The 20,735-nt window shown below is 37.4% G+C and overlaps 1 protein-coding gene across 2 annotated transcripts; it reads left to right on the forward strand.

Annotated features, from left to right (window-relative positions):
• Positions 1 to 214: 214 nt before the first annotated feature.
• Positions 215 to 20,722, forward strand: usp53b (ubiquitin specific peptidase 53b). Of its 2 annotated transcripts, none has more exons than XM_056773159.1 (18): positions 215 to 474; positions 3,496 to 4,203; positions 4,757 to 4,849; positions 5,669 to 5,803; positions 6,389 to 6,502; positions 6,795 to 6,877; positions 7,199 to 7,304; positions 8,588 to 8,734; positions 9,050 to 9,199; positions 10,016 to 10,184; positions 12,449 to 12,562; positions 12,697 to 12,804; positions 14,043 to 14,700; positions 15,194 to 15,258; positions 16,968 to 17,034; positions 17,613 to 18,409; positions 19,261 to 19,346; positions 20,171 to 20,722. In XM_056773159.1, exons 2-17 carry the CDS (start codon positions 4,027 to 4,029, stop codon positions 19,335 to 19,337), a joined length of 3,060 nt encoding a protein of 1,019 aa, XP_056629137.1. In that variant the 5' UTR covers positions 215 to 474; positions 3,496 to 4,026; the 3' UTR covers positions 19,338 to 19,346; positions 20,171 to 20,722. The 2 variants fall into 2 exon arrangements, with proteins under 2 accessions (XP_056629137.1, XP_056629147.1); XM_056773169.1 differs by having other exon boundaries at positions 215 to 470.
• The last annotated feature ends 13 nt before the right edge of the window (positions 20,723 to 20,735 follow it).

Genomic DNA, 20,735 nt, shown 5'->3' on the forward strand with positions numbered 1-20,735 from the left:
CTATCTGTAACGTACATATGTGTATGTTTTTTAACAACAAGCTCTGTAATGCTGTTCAGAAATATAAAGTCAAATCGGTTGTTCGGTTTGTGCGTCTCGTGAGGAGGATATGACTGAATCCACGCCCTCCAAACACGCTGGTTATTCTGCGGAATGGCAGTAAATAGTGTAGCGGTATATGAGGGGCGGAGTCTGAGCTTCTAACGTCTATCAGAATAATCTCTAGCTCTGGATCTGAAAGGACGACATGTCGATGAATGTGGAGCAGGAAGGCAAGATCGCGGACACAGTGCTGCGGCATTATTGTTTACAGGCCTTTTAAATAATCTTTAGGATTTATCGAGTTTTATGACCGAGCAATGAAGGATTCCAACAACAAGTAACTTGAGCTAACCGTGCAGAACGAACTCTCAGCTTGTCATGTGTATGGATAAACACGTTTATAAAAGCAGGATTTGACCTGGACACTTGTAGGTAAGCCGTGTTTGTTTATTAACTGCTGTGCCTTATTTTGGGGCATCATAGGCGCGTTCGAATGCCACAAAATGCGGCATTGAGCGGGTCACCGGATGCGCATGCGCAGTAACAGGTGTACAGGCATGCTGAGCGCATTTCTGTTTTTGTTTATCATCTCCTTCATCCAAATACCGTTACATACCAATATCATATCCATTCTGTTGCATACCTTCATTAAAGAAAATCCTGCTTGTCAGAGACAGTGAAGGAAATATCACATTTTGCAGTGTTTCAGTGTGTGTTTACAAAGACTGTAAAGGCAGACTTGACATTCTGTCAAGGAAATCCGTTGTTTTGTAACTATTTGGTGCTTCCGGATTTCTTTACACTCCAATAATAAGTGTAACTCAATTTTTTATTATTCTAGCTAGCATTCTTGTTTCATAAACAGTCTGTCCAAAGATAATAATGTACTTTTTTATTTAAAGAAGAACTAGTCTCCTTGGTTGTATTTACTTTTGGTCAGGTGCATATCCGAAGCAAAAAAATCCCCAGAAAATCCTTTTCACATCTTTATGTCATACTTTGTCACACATCCTGGATGTTTAGGGAAAAGGGGCAAGAATTCGTTATCAGTGCTGCAGCTGCCTACAGCCCATCATTTTTATGCAGTAGCCATGGCAATGGTCCAGCATTTACAGTAATATACTGCGACACTGCGGCAACAAGTTCCACATTCATCCTGACCCTGGACAAAGAGGATCTGGATGAAGGATTGACGCTTAAAACTGAAAACCAGTCAGTTTTCTGTACACAATTCTCAATGACACTGGTAAACCTCTTGCTTCAATAAATTATGTCTATTTAAAGACATCACACATTTATATTTGTCTGATATTTAATCAACTGTGGAATAATATGATTCCATACAAGTAAGTCTTGACTGAAATTATTTAGAAAAGGTTTTTTTATGGGCTTCGTGATTTACGTCAGGACTAATGTCAGGCATACGTTGTCCATATTTTATGAGTTTGAGAACAAGTGCCAGCACCATGTCTCATGTCAGTAGTTAAGATCGTTTAAGAATTTAGTAACCTGCTATAAATGGGAGTTGATCATGGAACACAGAAGACTTTTTTTTTTTAGATTCTTCTATCAATTTCTGTCTAAAGCATTCTAACCAAGAACCATTATAGCAGCCATTTTATATATTTTATCTGGTACTTGTCATTAAGCTTCTCAGCACTGAGGTAAATGCCAGTAATAGTCTGGCTGAGTATTTGATGTTACATTGGTGGATTGTTCCAAATATTACAATTTCATGTCACTGCAATATTTTTTTCATGATGTAATATGACATACAGTGTACAATATATACAAACAGTATTTACTATCCAATAAACACAACGTGTCAGGCAGAATGAAACAACTGGACAGAATTATTGGGGCCACTGTATGTGAGAACAAGTTGTTTCTGTGTGAGTGTGAGTATGTTTTTGCTCTGACAGTTCGGCAGTACTTTTTGGAAAGCTGAAAGATAGAGTGAGCTGGAGTATGAGAGGTCTTGATCTTGACTCATGAAGGCCCTGGAGGCAAGGCAAACAGCAACCAACAGTTTTCTGAGTTGAACTTGCAATACTGTAGTCTGCTCATGCGTCAGAATATGTGCTGTGTGGCTGCTTGTTGATTGTGAGTTAGAGATGAGGTGCAGTTTGCCTTAAATGCTATAGGAGAAAGGTCCTGCAGTACTGGTTAGGACAAAATGGAAATAAATTGCCTGATTTGTGGGACATGTTAGCTCTGGATTATTCAAAACTATAGACTGTTTCATCTGACACACGTGCGCCTGACCCAAAGTGAACATCCGGTTTGTTTTTTGCTAGTGTCTAATAATATAACTATTTATATTTAATTTAATTTATGTTCCTATTAATTTGTACTATTATTTTACTGTATAATAATCGTATTAAAAAATGATTTGTTGATGTTTTTATGTTCATTTTATTAAATAAACGATTTGTTGAATGGGTCCTGTAGTTCGGTCGCATTTCATCAAACCTTATGGTACATTGATATCTAGCGGTTAAGACTTGTATCGCAGTCTAAATACAAAACATTGGAGATACAAGTTTAACCAATTAACTGTTCTTCTCAGTTTCTTTTGATTGTTATCAGAAATAAAGTACAGGCATTATATTTTTTGTGAATGTGTACCAGACGTTAAATTCGGGTCACCAAAGTACGCTTGCGCAGTAACTTTTGTTTATTTTGTTAAAATGAAACCATCTATAATTAATCTAATTTAAATTATTGATATTCAATCAAATTAGAGGTTTGGTTGCATTTTACATTAATTTTTTGAGTTTAACCAGTGAAAGTCCACCTAAATTGAACTTTTCTTAAATTTTAGCAAACGATTTTTGAGCTATTGACCTGTAGACTTGACGATATAATGAGGCATTATCTCATCACTGCATAAAGAGTTCTGAAAGAGCAAATGGGCAAGTTTTTTCCAAAGCTTTTCACCATACTTAAAGCACAGATCTCAACATTTGGTGGTTTAAATACCCATGTGAAGTAGCATTATTATATTTTTAAAGCATGATTTTCCATAGTCATTTTTCTTTTGTCGACACCTTCTGTAACACGTGTTTGTTTCCAAAGTAGAAAACGTGTTTAGAGACCGATATTTTTCTGTTGTTTAGACTCTACCAGCAGGGGTTTGGTAAAATATAAACAAATAGTTTGCTTACAAATAGGTTCTCTGAGTGTTTATTTGTTGAATCCATAACACAAAATGTCATATCCAAAAGCTGGAATTCCCCAAACAGATTTGGGGTGGAATTAAAGAGTTAATAGTACTCTGTATGATTTGTAAACCTATAGAAAATGTTGCTTTTTATTGCAATGGGAGTTCTTGTTATAACAACATATCAAATGTCTGTTGTAATCTGAAGTACCCTTTAATCATTTAACAACATTGATTTTCTTTTCTTTTACAATGTCTAATCTAATCTTTCTTTTCCCCTCTCTCTGTAGGTCTTCCCTTATTAGCCATTGTTTCACCTCAGTGCCTGTCCTAAGGAGTCCTTATGGATAACCCCCTTCAATGACCTCCGTTGACTTTGCTGGAAATGCTGAGGAGAGTAATGGATTTATTTTTCCATCTGCATCCTTACCCTTATTGCCAGAGTGCCTGGATGCAGTTAAACCCAAACAAACAGAGGAGACATAGTATAATCATTGTCACAGTAACAGCAGGACTGCTAAAGCAATGTGCTGCAACTTGTGGCTAGATGTCAAACGCTCACATTAAATGAAACGCCACTGCATTGAATGATTCGCTCATATCCCAATGGTGTGCTTTCAAATCCTGCACATTGAACGAATTACAGTGCAGTATAACAGTTTTACTCGGTTTGTATTGCCTCTAGAGCACTGTGAAGTTGTCCGCTCTGTCAGGTTCTGGGACTGCTGGGCACTAATGTTGCCCAAGACAGATACACAAACCTCAAGTTGCTTGAGTAATTGACTCCAGCTGTCTGCTGGAGAGGGTCAGGCTCCAATCTTATGGCATGGGTCAAACTGTTTAAAAAGCCTGGAGGCAGCATGGCTGGTAATGGTGCCTGTAGCGGGACTGGGCTAGGCAAGTCCTACCAGCCAGGCAGCATGATCTCGCTCGCCCTGACCAAAGGTCTTCTTAATGAGCCAGGCCAGAACAGCTGTTTCCTCAACAGTGCTGTGCAGGTTAGTGATAACAAAATATGGTGGTGGATGATTGGGCAAAAATAAACCCCTAAACCTTGTAAATGTGTCCTGAATAGCCCCCATATCATTTTAATATAGTGCACTATTTTAGGGGTCTGCCATTTTTAGTGGTGAAAACTGAAAGTCTGAAAGTCGAGTGCACTTATTTAATCTTTTGAGGCACCATCATAATGAGCCCTAATAGCCCCTACCCATTTACTCTGGGGGTTGTGCTGAATGAAGTTCTGCATTGCAGAAAATGATAGATGCACTCAAATCATTTATTTTCAATCACACCTTCAAGTGAACAGTCTTGATCATATTGGAAAAAGTAAAATCCGCAATGGGGGGAACGGGGGGATTCTGGACAGTCAGTGGCAATTCTGGACCTGGGGAACCCATAGACACTGCACTTTTTTGACCACTTTTTTGGGCCTATATAGAAATGCCCCCAAAAACAGTATATGGCTTCTTATTGCAGCAGAACATGGATGGAGCATGGTGTTGTATGGTACTGTAGGGTGTGTACAAATTAAACACCAGTTTCTTACAGGTTCTTTGGCAGCTTGACATCTTCAGGAGGAGCCTACGACAGCTCTCTGGCCATTTCTGCTTGGGTGATGCCTGTATTTTCTGTGCTTTAAAAGTGAGTACCGAAAGGTTCCTGCTGTATTTAGACAACATTGTTTGGCATCATTGACAAGCTTCCAACACATTGTTTTAAATTGTTTGAAGAAATTTGTTTATAAAACAGTAACAGGAAACTTTGGAACACAGGGAACAAAGGAATAACTGGATGTTAGGTTAAATAAACTTGCCTGGGACACTATAGATGATATCAAATCTTAACCGATTTTAAATCTATGGGAGACCACAGACATTAGAATACTTTTATGTTTAAGCAATAAAAGCTCATAACAATTGGCTAAACCTTGCTTGCTTTCTTTGGCTATTTTGGGTGTCTTATTGGAGAAGGCTAGACATTTACGATTTGGGATCGGGGCACCAACGTGATTGGGAGCTGTAAAAAAATCTAAATAACACCCCATATGTAAGGATTTTTATAGAAAAAGCCAGTTGAGATAATTTCTGAACTAGCTGGGGGTGCAAAGTAAAGTCTTTGGTGTGTGGCCAGCCTTATTTACCTACATTAAACTTAAACCAAACTTGAATATTTAATATAATTTATTCTATTGTGTACTGTGGTTGTTAATAAAGTTAACACAACTGAATCGTTAAATCAAGGTTTGTATATGCTGTCCGATTTTAAGTTGGAGTAAAAGAGTAAGAGACACAAAATTTGAGTATTTGAATTTAAAACCACTGCAGTAGACTGAGTCACCTTACTGCAGTAGGACACGACCAAACTGGCAAAAACACAGATTTTCTCTCAAAACTATACCTGGATTTCTGAGTTTGTGTGTGAGAGGTTTATGGCGCTCTTTGTCTCTGTTTCCTTTTGCAGAGCATTTTCTGTCAGTTCCAGCAGAGTAGAGAACGGGCTCTGCCGTCGGACACCTTGCGTCATGCTCTGGCCGAGACCTTTAAAGATGAGCAGCGCTTCCAGCTGGGCATTATGGATGATGCTGCAGAGTGTTTTGTATGTCTAAAGCGGTTTATACATCATCACTGTGTCAACATAACGCATTAAGAATAGATCAGGGTCACTGCTGGAGTTTACTTGTTGTGACCATCAGAATTGCGTTGTCAACGGTCTTTAGATTTCATGAGCTTTGCAGTTTGTGTATTATAGTGTACACTATACAGCATAAAGCCTTTGACCACCTTTAAGCACCATAATAGTCACAATGACGTTTAAAGGACAATCTCTGGGACTGTATACCAAGAGACTGTACAGAATTTTGGCCGTACACTTTCTAGATACAGATTTTTCTCTACACGTGTTGGGTGCATTGGCTAGTTGTAAACTGTATGAGGAATCAAATATAATCGCTGAATAATCATAATCCTATTGGCATCAATTTGGATTATTTTGAGTTGCTTTGTGTCTTTAATCTACTTTGTGATATGCTGCTCATACTGATAATAATGACGATTATGACAAAAATAACAGTAGGAACTATCAGGTGACTGCTAAGAATAACTCTAGAAGGCAGTCAGGTATCAACATAATCTCATTCCCCATTGATCATTGCTGTTCTTTTCTGTACATTTTGGGAGACAGGAGAACATTCTGGAAAGGATACACCTGCACCTCGTGTCTGACTCAGCAGGAGAAATTTGTACTTCCAAATCATGCATCACCCACCAGAAGTTTGCCATGACTCTCTATGAGCAGGTACTTTGTCTCTTTGTTCATTGTTGTGACTTTTTACACATTTAATGCAATTATTAACCCAAGCATATTTTCAATTATTTAAGGAATTAAATTCTTAATTCCAAACAGTATTTATAAACTATACAAATAGTAAAAAGCGACCAAAATAAGACTTCTACAGTATGAAAGCACTATACAGTATGTTATATATTTATCTTACTAATCCACAGCAGTCTATTAAAGTATGTATGGGATGTTTCTGCTGTTATATTTGTTTGGTTAGACCCTCACATTAGTTTCTTTCCCTGTATAGTTTGTTTGTCGTAGTTGTGGGGCATCATCAGACCCTCACCCTTTCACTGAGCTTGTGCACTATGTGTCCTCCACAGCACTCTGGTGAGTGAAATCATCAAGTGGTTTGTATTCTTTAGAGAACGTTTTCTTTAGTCCAATTAAAAAAAAATATTCCTACAAATATTACTGTATTGTATGTACTTTCTTTGTTAAGAACCCTAAAAATTAAAATTCTGAACAACGGCATAACCCATTTACATCTATTGTACAAACCAATGCAAGTGAATGTGTACTATCGTTGTTCCATTACCGACATTCCTCAAAATGAGAAACTGCATAGAAAAACATTGTTTGTATTGAAGAGTTTTTGTTACATTTATTACACTGTCTACAATTAATGCTTCCTCTGTGCTCTTTTATCAGTCAACAAGTGGAGCGTGTCCTGGAGAAGACAGACAGACTGCGCTCAGACATGTTTGGTGAACTGCTGCAGGCAGCTAACACTATTGGAGATCTCCGTAACTGCCCAGTATATAAACTCTTATTTTCTTTAAACAAGTTGCATGGTTACCAGATGCTGACACATTTGTTTATACTGTCTTATTTAGATGCATGATGAACTGAAATAATGGGTTTCTTAACATAAGCCCTGGTTCTTTCATAACAGTGTGAATTTTTCACGGAAATTACTTTAGGCATGACTAAATCCCAATTCAGACCGTATTTGTTTTCTAAAAGGGTTAGAGTTACAATTCATATCACCTGATATCTGTGATTCCTGGAACTGATTTGGATGGGACTGAGATTTTTGTGTATATTGCAGAGGGTGGAGTGTCTGTTTTCAACCTTTGGGCATTGCAGAAGATTGCATGCTTTTGATGTGTGCATTTCACTCAAAAATGAAAATTCTGTCATCATTTACTCACCCTCATGTGATTCCAAACCTTAGGGATATACTTATGCATAAAATTAAGAAATTTTGAAGAACGTTTGTAACCATAAAACAATTTCCCTTATTGAATTCCATTGTACGGACACAAGGCGACTGAATCACCAACTTTTGTGTACCACTGAAGAAGGAAAATCATTTAGGGTTTGAACCACTTAAGGGTGAATAATGAATGACAGTTTTTATATTTTTGTGAACTCTCCCTTTAAACTTAATCTTTGTACTTTGTTTGTTAATTATTTAACCCATTTATTTCATTTCAGTTAACCCAATTGAAACTCAACTCTGTTTTTAAATTCAAATTACTGTGCCTGTGGAGGGAAGAAAATTAAAACACCTGAATCTGTTGTCAAAGAACCTGTGGTTTTGTTAGGTAGCCCATAATTCTTGTTCAAACCTTGCTCTGTGTTAGTACCATAGAAAGTACCAAAATGTTGATTTCCCTCATTTTCTCATTCTCCGGCTCTACGCCAAAACCTCTCACCTGATAGGTTTCTTCCAAGATGTTTGCTTAATTACACAAAATTAACACTAAAATATTAAGCAAACACCTTAAAAACTTGTGGAATGTATAAACGAAAACAGGAAGTGCTTCTGAACCATTGTTGTTCAAGCTCCTATTGAAGCTGGTTTCTTCTTGGAGTGCTATCTATCAACACATCAACAGGAAACTAGAACAAAATGACAACAAGAAATAAAAAAATACAGTGTAAAAATATTGCTATTTAAGCTTATAAAGTATGCCTTAAAGTAAATAAGCTAAATCAAATTGGCTTTACATTTCATTTGAATTTAAATGTTATTAAACCGATTTCTTCTTGCATTTTATATAACTTTGATAAGCTTGCTTTTGTGGATTGCAGAGCAACTGTGGGCAGAGTATCAAAATCCGCCGTGTGCTGATGAACTGTCCGGAAATTGTCACTATTGGCTTTGTCTGGGATGCTGAACAGTCTGACCTCACTGAAGACGTCATTCGCTCCCTAGGCCCAAACCTCAATCTCTCTGGGGTGAGGGTAAAAATCTCAATTTTTATCCTATTGCATGCTGGAGGATTATGTTATATGTCTATACATACACACAGTTACATCGACTCCTAGCACTTAATCTGACATTTTATTATATATTATAGATGTTTTGGTATAGAATGTTGCATGGTTGAGAAAGTCCAACAGGATGGGAATTTCTTTATAAAAATGTATTTCTAGAATAAAAATGGTACTGACTATATATATTCTACAATTTCTTTAGCTAAAACAGGAAAACACAGTGCTTCAGAATGGCTTTCTCATCTTGCATGTTTTTATTGTTCTCTCTTTCCTAAGCTGTTCTATAGAGTGACTGATGAAAATGCCAAGAAACGAGATCTCCACCTGGTGGGAATGATCTGTTACTCTAGTCGACATTATTTAGCGTTCGCCTATCACAGCAAGTCTTCCAAATGGATCTTTTTTGATGACGCAACTGTAAAAGAGGTATTTAGCACACATTATACAACAAAATCTTTTGGAGTTGGGTTTTCTTTTATGGCAGGCTGTTGTGATGACATCCAATTTTAAAGTTTGTTCCAATGTTCAAAGTAAGGAGGCGGGAATCCGTCAACGTTCAACCAACTTTTAATAAAACAAATAAACAAGAAAACAAAAGTAAAGTGCCGACAACTCCCTTACTGTCGACTGCCGGCCTAACAAACATAATAAGACATAACATAAAATCCAGGCCAGATTCCAGGCCTCCTCATTTTATGCTTCCGTAGCTCCTCCGTGAGAGATGGGAGACCAGTGCAACGTGCAGCTGACGCTCATTATCACTAACGTCACCGGCCTCGCGCCGTTCCCTCACGGCCCTCGTCCCGCACTCCTTGTCACAAAGTTATATTTGGGTTACAATAAATTGATAACAATGGCTAGGATGGCCGAAAAGAATGCATTGATTCTTACTAACCAAAATGGCACAGATCATCTTAACTACCTAAAATAAGGACATTTGTCAATAACTGGAGTTAGACAAAAGAGCTAGTAAACCTATCAAATATATGGGAGTAGTATTTTTTAATGGTTCTGAATTACGAATTGTGGCAATTGATTATGTTCTGGAAAAAAACTAAACGTTTGCCAGGTAGACGTTGATGACATTTTGGAAAGATTTTGTGACTTTAATAAAAATGAATGATTATAGAGTGCAGAAGATTGCTTAAATACTGAGGAGTTACACTTTTAAAATCTTTGTTAGTAATATGACAGAAGCCAGTGCAGCACTGATTTGGCCAGATTTTCTCTTTCAATGTTTAGATTGGCTCCAAGTGGAAAGATGTGGCATCTAAATGTATCCGGGGTCACTTCCAGCCGCTTCTCCTATTCTATGCCAATCCGGATGGAACTGCAGTGTCTAATGAGGATGCTCCCAGACAGACCACCATGTGGTCCCGTTATAACTCCCCCCTTAATGGAAAAGGGACAGGTGAGACAACCCCTCATAGTGGATTCAAATCTGTGTAAACAGAAATGCACCAATCTTCTCTTATAATAAGAGTTTCTATCCAACAGTTAACAAATGACAAAACATGTTAATCAAGCTTTTGTAATAAAATATGTGGATAATCATGATATATTCAATTATTTAAGAGACTTCTGTATTACAAAGTAACTTTGTACAAAAGAGTGTGCAGACTAACTTTCGACAGGATCTGTGAGTTACGTAAATTGTGCTTTTATCCATTCCGATGTTCCATTTGTGTGTCTGATTTTGAGCACAAATCCCAGTTTTATGGTGAGCATTTACTAGGTGGATGAGTTGATTTCAGCATGGGTCTCTGAACTCTAGAGGACAAGGATTATCACCCACACGCTCACTCTCTCTGCCTTTCACTTTATCTCTCTCTCTCTCTGTCTGTCTCTCCTAATCCCTTCACTCTGGCCTCTGCATAGCGCTGTTATCACCCGTCCCCTCCACCGAATTCTCCCTCCATTCTCTCTTCCATTCTTGCTTTCTTCTCAGTGATGTGATAAATGGATATTCTGCCCATGCTGTCATACTCACAAACCCCAATTGGAATGGGAAGGCATTCTTATTTTCCCATGAATATCTGTAAGTAGTTTTACTTTTATTTTTCGTTCTCTTTTTTTTCTCGGTTATTTGTCAAAACAGATGGCCACTGAAAGCAAAGTTTTTGCTGTTGTACAGTACATTTTCATGCGCAGTTGGATGCAGCAAAGGGCAGAATGCTGCATTGGTAACTATTGCAGTTCTACAAGACATCTTTCATCGGTACTGTTGAATAAATATGTCCACTTAATAACTTTCATGCTCTGCTGGGCTTTTGAGTATCTTACTGCGTCTTTTGGAGACTGTGAGAGGTCTTAATGTGTTTGCTGGATTTGTTCCTCTGGTGCTTTTGGAAGGATGTTTAATGTGGGATTTGTGCTGGCTTGCTCTTCTGGTCCCTGCTGAGTTTTGTGCTTTAGACTGAACTGGCAATATTTCTGCTGAGCAGAACACCAGTGCTGTCCCTGTAGTGAAGTGATAGACCACTTGCAGTGCCATAAGTTTATCAACCTTTTTTATTTCCTCAAATGTAAATCTATAACACAACATTGCCAATTAAAGATTGGCTTTAAAGCAATGTCGTTACTGTCCATTACTGAATCTAAAATATTTTAATTAAAACCAACTAGTATTAACAATGTTACTGTTGCTGTATTTTTATACTGTATATTTAACAGATTTAATAAAAAATGTTTGTGGTATATTGAGTTTGAATGTTCTTCCCCCTTCTCCTCACATTCTCTTCCTTTTTCTGTCCATTATTTCCTTTCTTTTTACTTCCTATTCCTAACTATTAATGGCAACACAAATTACAGGAACATGATTAAGAAACATTCAAACGTATGAAAAGTGGGTTGTCGTCATAGTCAGATTGTTTTTTGTTTTTTTTTGTTTTTTTATTCTTGTGTGTAATGTACTGTATGTTTTCTTTCACATAACTTTTTCTATTTGCTGAGTATTTCAGTTGTTATTTTTTTGTTACTATGTTTTTTAATTTTATTATATCACTGTGTGTACACTAATCAGTGGCAGATTTGTTTAGCTATTCACCTACAAGTGTGATGTGCAGTAATCAGTGAGCTTGTTTTTTCCTCTGCGAACATCTGGGGCAGTTTACAGGGTGTCCTATATAAGCAGATAATATGCAAGCGTGTCCTCTTTCTCTCTCAGCAGAAGTTTGCAGATGGAGCAGATATGTAATGTAGTTTAGGAGGTCATCTCTACCCAAAGCTGTTTGCTCAGTTGAAAACTCAGTGGTTTATTTGATTACACAATATACAGTAGATATAATATATTTTTAATCTTTATAAGCATAAACCCCATTACAGCAGTTCTGTTAGGATAGAATATGACAGGATAGATTTTGGATAGATACATTTTAACAGGATAATTGTTAATAATTATAGATTAAGTAATTAATTAATAATAGATTGTGTATTTTTCCTGTGGAGCACAAAGTAGGTTAGTAGAAGTTCAAATACTTTTTGGGGAGTTCAACAGCTTCTGATTACCAAATGCGTACACTGTATAAAATAAGCAGCTTGCAGAATTTGCATAAAAAAGCCATAAATTAAGAAACGTTTTGAAGCGTTTTGAACCAACCCTACTGTAGTATGGATTTGGAAAAAAAACATTTGGTATAAAGTTTAATTAAATGATTTCTCTCTCTATGATTCCAGACACTCAGCTGTCAGGCTCCAGGAAACTGGACAGTGTGAGAGATGTGATTGTTGGTTCCCAACGAACAAATCAGGGATCCCACAAAACAACAATGCAGTCTTCTACCAATCGATGTAAGTCATTGACATCAGCACATGTCGACACAGTATTTTATGCCTTGATAGGAATTGCATTTGAAAACCACTGTTATTATGAAAATAAAGTACTTGGATTGATTTTACCAAAATCTTTATTTTCAATATCCCAGTTAAAGTGCTTCCAGAAAGTCCCAGCAGGTACAGGGAGTCTTCCAGGGAATTTTCTCACCGAGGACAGAGAAGAGAGAGTGAAAGAAGCTACTCCCTTCAACACAAAGGTACCCGGATAATCTTTTTGCTATTTCATAGCTCAGGAGATTTCATGGAATTTGATTTAAGTATCCACTTTGTCTCAGATGTCTCTTTTGAGCCGTCAATGGAGAAAATTGTCAGATTTCTGGGTGTTTATCGCAGAAGAAATATCAGAGGCACCGGATCGATCTCATTGGTATCTAGGAGAAATAGTAGAAAGACTAGGAGATGTACAGAATTCTCTGATCTACATGTTTAAAAAAATTCAATTATATAAAAACATCCAGTACCTCACTCTGCTCAGTTTGTTTATATTCATTTGTTTCGTAAGTGTTAAAGGCGGGTTGTCCGATTTCCGAATTACGCTTGTTTAGACAAAGTCGGGCCGAGTACCAGGATGGACATTAGTCGATCCGAGCTCTGACGAAAGCGAATGATGGGGGTAGGGGTGTGTATGTTTTGGTGATTTGAACATCAACAACGGTTATGAGAAATTGGACATCCCACCTTTAAGGTTTTTGTACATACAGTGAAATTTTGTATTGATATGTTCGTACCAATGTTTATTGCATTTGGCAGACACTTTTGGATAACTTACAGTGCATTCTAAGTATACTTTTTATCATTTTGTGTGTTCCCTGGGATCAAAGCCGAGGTCATTGCTCTGTGTAGTGCTGTACCAATTGAGCTGCAGGAATGTAGCTTTAGGAATCGCACAGAAACCCACAATGTATTAAGGCAAAAGTAAGAGAGAGGCGAACAGAGACAGAAAGAGACAGACTCTGAAAAGTCTGACCATTGAATGCTGTAGTAGTTTGATAGAGAAAATGGACAAAACATTTTATATTCGGCTAGGGGCATTTGCTGTAACAGATGGAACAACTAAGGGCAACTTACGCAGGTAAAAGTTTAGAGTACTGGCTAACCTCCAAAATAAGAGCAAACCATCTGTCCTTTTACATAAGTGCTGTAGCAAGCATACATTTGCAAAAAGAGGCTTAAATTCATATAAAAATCACTAAATGGCTTTTTAAGTAATCTTTACCTCTATAAGGGGAATAAGATAATCAAATTCAGGTTTGTAAATTAAAAGCAAAATGTATCGTACTTGGACATCAGACTTGACAACAACCTTTTTAATTGATGGTGATTAAAGGCTAAACTAGAGCGGCCTCTTCATTTTTTTTCTGTGGATGTATGAACTGTCTTAAGAGCAAGCTTTTGATGGAATTTGCCCCCCCCCATTTTTCTTTGTCTTTATAAGATGTGTTATATCCTCGCTCATCCTCTCCCACTGAGAATGACCCGAGATCTCGTTCTGACCAGAGGCAAAGAACTCTCCCCACACGAGTCTGTCGAGCCGAGCATTCTTTAACATACCCTCGCGGATCACCCCAGGAGTCTCGCTCAAATCATGGAATGGCAACCAGCGCCATCCGTCACAACGACTCATCATCTCTCAGCCATCGCGGGTCAACGAATCTCCCCGAGCGGGGCAAATCCAAGCCCTCGTGGAGACCAGTGCGAGAAGTCCTAAATGTCGACAGCGTGTTGAGTGAGCTAGAACGACGTAAGGAGCAGCAGCAGCATGGAAGTCCACGATGCGTCCGTCGCTTTGGTCAGGAACGAGGTCTGATGAAGGAAAAGCAAAAAGGTCTGATGACTATCTATGAAGATGACTCACGGTTAGAGACGGAAAGCCAAAGCTCCCAGGAGTCCCAGCGTCAGATGATGGCAACGCGGCCTAAAGGCGGAGCTAATGTAGCCCAGCAGCAGAGCGATAACTGGATGATTCAGAGGACAGAGTCGGGGTACGAGAGCAGTGATAGGTTAAGCAGTGGCTCCACCAATCCAGACTCACCAGGTGTGGAGAACTTCACAGGCAAAGAGCTTAGAGCCAATCAAGATGCACAGCACCTCAGGTAAGGAATATATTAAGGAAAAACACATATTGCTTTATGTCTTTCCTAAAGCTCAGATGTCTAATTTCAGGAAATTGAGAAATGTTGTACTTTTTAAATGATTAAATACTGTGTCTTCAAAGTTGACAAACGCTTTTTGATACTTTTAATTGATTAGATATTTGCAAAACCCAGTGACAAACATAAAGGGTGAATAATAATATTGATTTATGGAAAAAATATACGAAGTGTAACTGAAGCTTTGAACTTCTTATGCTGTGTTCACACCAATCATGAACAATTGCATTCCTCGCTCTTTATTACTCGCGGGAAAAGTTAGTTCTTTTTACGTGAGTGTCTTCACGTGTCTTGGACCCATCAAATTTCTCACTCGAATTGAAATTTTAAAACTTGTCTATTAGCGCCATTGCATTGACTTTGCATGTAATTTAGCTAATTTGTGTTTGGTGTGAACACAGCATTAATCCTCAGTTAATTTTGTCTGTTTCCTTAGGGATCAAGGCCATAATAGTCAAGGTGACTCAAAAACGGAGGCAGTGCGGTCTCCACAGTATCGTAGTAAGTATTACTTTAAAGAAACCCCCCTTAGGCCTAGCATGTCATCAGAAATATAGGACAAATAAAGGACATCCTTACGATCAATCTTTACATTTTGCTTACTTTTTAAATAACCACGTTGAAAAACTTTAGTTAACCTCTTCAAATAAACAGGAACCTCAAATGATAGCACTAAAGTCATCTGTATTTTCATCCGCATTACTTTAGTCCCACATGAAAAAAGTAATGTTAAGTTATAAATAGCGCTTCCCGAAGTGATCAAAGATAAAATTGAAACAAAGACTTAAGGACGATTAGTTATATAAGAATCCTGCAAAAAATATTAGACATATTAAAAAGCATCTTCTTAACGACCGAATCTGAGTGCCAGCACAGTTACAAGGAGAAATATGCAGTAAAATAAAATACTTATTATGGAACCATGACACAGAAAAAAACATTCCCGTTTCTGTATTTCATTCCTCTTACCTGTGATGCAACTCAAATTCACAATGCCAAGATCATGGGTTCAATTCCTAGGGAATGCATGGATGCTTTAAAACATACAGTATACCTTGAATGCAATGTAAGTGGGTTTGGATATACTGTAGTATCTGCTAAATGCATAAATGTATAGCATCATTTTCCACTATTTGATTCATTTTCTCTAAATTATAGTAATTTATATTAATATAGGGTGAAGATTAAAAAAATGTATAACCAGCCATTCATTTGATGTATTTTTAGACTATGTTGTATGATGCATCCGGATCTCATTTCCCCTATGCTTTTCCCCTATTTTTGCTTTCATGCTTTGGAATTTGGGAAAGCTATGTGATGAACTATACTAGATAATTCCCAAAGAAAGGAGAGCTGCAGAGCCATTAGTCATCTGGAGTGTTTCCAGAAGCCTTACAGAACTCATCTACAATTTTGTCATGAATCCTTTGTGTGATTTTATGGAACCGTAATTCTCGCAAATTCTACAGCAGCTTGCCAGAAAACGGAGAAAATCCTCAACCCTCTCTCTCTCTTTTGCTCTACGTCCCCTCCGACTCAAGAGATCAACTTGAATTTGAAACATCTCACAAAAGAGTGATGCAGTATAATGGAACATAGGAATGAAGCAGGAAGGGAGAAACTCTTCACTGTTGTTGCACTGCGGTTGCGGGGCAGTTTCAAAATCAAGCTCTTCATATCTCTGTCTTTCAAAGCTGCATATAGTATTTACCAACCATGTCAGTTTCCCAGAAGGCCTGGAATAATAAAGCCCTGGTTGCCACAGAGGAAAAAAACAGAAGCTTTTAAACCGGTAGGAGAGCACACAGAAAGAGAGAATTACAAGTGACCAGAGAGAGTAAAAATCCAAGAACAACATCAGTTGTCAAACGTATTCCATGGGCTTACTAAAGCCTAAATCTTAGACTTAGCAGCACATGTCATTGCCTGTGGCTCGATCCTCACATGGAGCTCAGCAGGTTGGCAGGAAAGAGATGAATAGTCTGTCTATTTATAAATAAGTGAGTAGGATGTGTCCTAGTGAGTGTGTCTGTGCCTGCTGTGATCAGCTGAGGGGGATTTTGGCAGCTCTGTTACTCTGACACTACACACCTAAACCAGAAACAAAAGCAACCTCTTAAGCTTTACTGTCTGGTTTATATCCATAATTTCAATCTCAGAAAATTAATTTTTGCTTGTAATTCTGTTTTTTTATCTCTTGTCTCTTTTAGGCAAACAAGGGGTTAAAACTCAGGGACAGAACTCAGAACATCTCATTAAAGGAAGTCCAAGTTCAAGGTATTTACTGGCTTTGTCTAAACCTAGCAAATATATCACAAAGTCATCGTTTGATGGGTGTATTTGTACTTTGTTCGAAATGGATATTTTACCCCAAAATTTTATTAAGTATATACTTCAGTGTAAAACCAAACATTTGACAAATTTTGAAAATGAAAATCATTTGACAGATATCTATAACAATGGAAGGCAGCCATATTTAGCATATTTGTATTTCTTTTGTTTGTATTGACAATCTGGGCAAAGAATATAAAAAAATATATAAGGGCGGCCAAACAAAATGTTTGTCTATGTACTGTGCATATTAAATGTTGTAATTCTAAACCAAAAAAATTCACATATATGCAAATATATTTAGGAAATAATTAGATTTATTTATTTACATTTACCGATTTTAAAAATACATGAACCTTGTTCATAAATACAAAATTAATATTTGCAGTACACAGACATATATTATGTAAACACAAACTTTTATCTAGATGCGATTAATAGCAATTTTTCATTTGACATAGGTAAATATAATGAATATTTCAATATACCAAAATGAGGCAACATCTATACATATTGTTTTACAGAAGGAAGGTTAGATATTCATCCTGCACTTGCAGGAAAGGGGGCAATGCAGAGAAGGACCCATTGGCCACAGAACTTCAAGCAGAGCAGCAGGAAGTTTCTATGCGATGGCATCATAACCCAGAAAGCCCTCTACTGCGACGCTTGGGCAAGATCAGTAGTCCCGAGTGTAACAGTTCTGATGAACTCACAAACCCTCTTTCAGAGCCGGAAGACAGCGCTTATCGCTCCAGCACCAGTGAGGTGGCACCGGGCCTTAATCGGTCTGGTTACATGCAACCAAGGCAAGAGTCAGCTATACCTACATCAATACCAACTCACTCCAAACATGCACAACGACCGATTGAGATAAAGACTCCGCCGTTTCGTCCAAGAACCTTACAGGAGATGTCACAGACCGTTTCCAAGACGTCCGGTCATGCCGTTCCATCTTCACACTCCAACGCAATACACCGAAGAACAGAAGTCAATTGCACATGCCCAAGCTCATCCGACGTGAGTTCAAAATCAGGTTCGGACCAGGAGAGGGGAGAGCAGGTGTCCAGTGAGCCTGAAGAAAAATGTTGTGGTTGGGAAAAGCCTTCTCCTGTTGCATCCCAAGGATCAGGAGTAGCACTGACCACTTATTTCTCGGTGGATAACTGTATGACAGACACGTACAGACTGAAGTATCACCACCAGAGGCCGCTTGTTCTCTCCATGCCTGAGCCCAGAGGACCTCTTAGAGACGGGAGAGACTTGGTGCACATGAATTGCACGGAAAGCCAATCTGAGCGTGCCAAAACTAAACCTGACTCTGGTATGTTCAACCTCATGCTATGAATTATTTAATCTCTTGACTATTGATTTATGTATTTTATACAATTAAGAATAGCTCAGTCCATGCCACTGATACTTTTTCACAATTACAGGATTAGTTCAGGCCACATAGCAATATTTAGCAAGACCACGTTTTTAGTATTTGATTGATATTATGCCATCCCACATACTGTGTTTATGATGTCTTTTAGTCAGCTGAAAATAAAATCATTAAAACATTCAACACTATGCCCATTTCTAGTTTACAACATTGGAACCTCCTTAAAGCCCTTATATCCATCTCCAAGTAATAAATATGCTTTATTAATAAAAACAGTAGACTTGTGAGAGAAAACAATTAATATTTAGAGTCTATGGATCGAGCTCTAAATTTAAATTTGGTACCACATTGATAACTTCAAATCTCATTGTATGTTCTTGCGTGTTTCGTGACCAGTTGTCATGTGATATTTTGTCATGCGACACCAATTCAGTTTCAGTTTGTCTAAATCTGTTAAAATCAAAAATTTTGTCTCGCACACCTATTGTTTTGCTTCAGGAGAAATGTATGAATCCACTTGAGTTGTTTGGGCTACTTATGTGATGGATATATGCTTTTGGGAGCTTCAACATCATGGGACCCATTCAGTAAATTTGGGATCGCATGGGAGTTAATTAGGAGAAAATATTCATTTCTGGGTAAACTTATCTGTGAATAACACAAAGATTTAGCATCAGTTAATAAGCAAAATAACCTGCATACTTGATAAAGACATAAATAAACTGTCAGTTGCCTTTTGTGAAAAGTGTACGGAATATTAAATACTTAATTAACTAAACTAACCTTTACAGGCAATAGCTATAATAAGCCCACTGCTAAATGGCACCCTGTCTCTTCAAAGGGACTGGATGAACATGGATATTTGTGAAGGTCATGGGTAAGTTCTTCTTTGCTTTTTACATTGTGAACTGCACTTAACTTTAGGTAAAAAAATGTAATCTAAATGTAAGCATGCAAACAAAATCAAATATTCCAAAAAATGTAAAAGGCTTAATGGGTAAATTTTAATAAAAGTTTAAAGAGAAAGACCCCATGACGATTGGACCCTTTCATCTTTGCACTTACAACTGTTTAAACCCTGTTTAATAATTAGCATAAATGTCAAACAATACTGTTTTATTATGCCGTTCTGGCTCTTTTGCTGGGCAATTCCAACGTTATGCATGTGACATTTTCAGTCAAAACTTGAAATATATTCTCAGAGATTGTATTAATAAACAATATATTAAATCATCTGTTTATATTTTATTAAACCCATGATAATAGTCCAGAGTCCAGACGGCAGAAAAATAGACAGTCTATACACAGAAAAATACATTGTTACATGGATGTGACAAAAAAGAGAGACTTCACATGGGTAGTTAAACCACCAGATAGTGATATCTGACCTCTCAGGATTGTCAAAAACCTTTGTTAAAAACTATTTTTATTCATATTAATCTTGACATTTGCATGGAATTGCCCAGCTATTTCTTATTAAAATCTTATTTCATTGATTCAAACAGACACAACCCAAAAAACAGCAGTGTAAGGAGGGACAATCTTAAAATTGAACTCATCATGTGCTCTGCGAATTATAAACTATTAATAATATTTACAGTAAGCATTAAAAAGAGGGTTTGTCCCAACATTTGACTGGTGCTGTATCATTTAAAATGTTTAAGAAATACATACAATATAATCTGTTTATTTTCTTATTAGGTCCTGATAAACCAGTGAGAAATAATCCAGAAGAATTGTCAAAGAAGTATACTTGATATAAATTGTTTTGCAATTGTAATTACAATGTACTTATGAAGACAGAGGGCAATGAATGGCAGACTCCTTGTATCCTCTTCCTGTTCAATGTGATGCCTGATTCTCTTAAAATTGCCATCCACAGGAGGGCAGTATGCACTTTGGCTTGAAATATTTGCTTGTGAACACGAATGACCATTTTATGCTTAATATTGAATCTATTGAATACTGTACCTTTTAATGAACTATGACTGGTAATATTTAAAACAAAAGAGTCCTAAAGACAAACATAGTTTATGTGTCTATGGCTTTTATTTCACTGCAAATGACCTTTGTAAATACTCCCATGAGGTTGTTTGTGGAGTGCCTTCCTGCAATTTTTCATGCAAAATATTGAAATGGTGACTCGAAATAAATGAAAGTGTAAAATGATACCCACCATATATTTTTGGAGATGTCTATGCATTTATTTTTATTCTTTGTTTAATAAACTTCAAATGTTCCAGGATTGATTTATTTCTGTGTGCGA

Source organism: Triplophysa dalaica, chromosome 2, assembly GCF_015846415.1.
Source record: "Triplophysa dalaica isolate WHDGS20190420 chromosome 2, ASM1584641v1, whole genome shotgun sequence".
NCBI classification, from domain to species: Eukaryota; Metazoa; Chordata; class Actinopteri; order Cypriniformes; family Nemacheilidae; genus Triplophysa; species Triplophysa dalaica.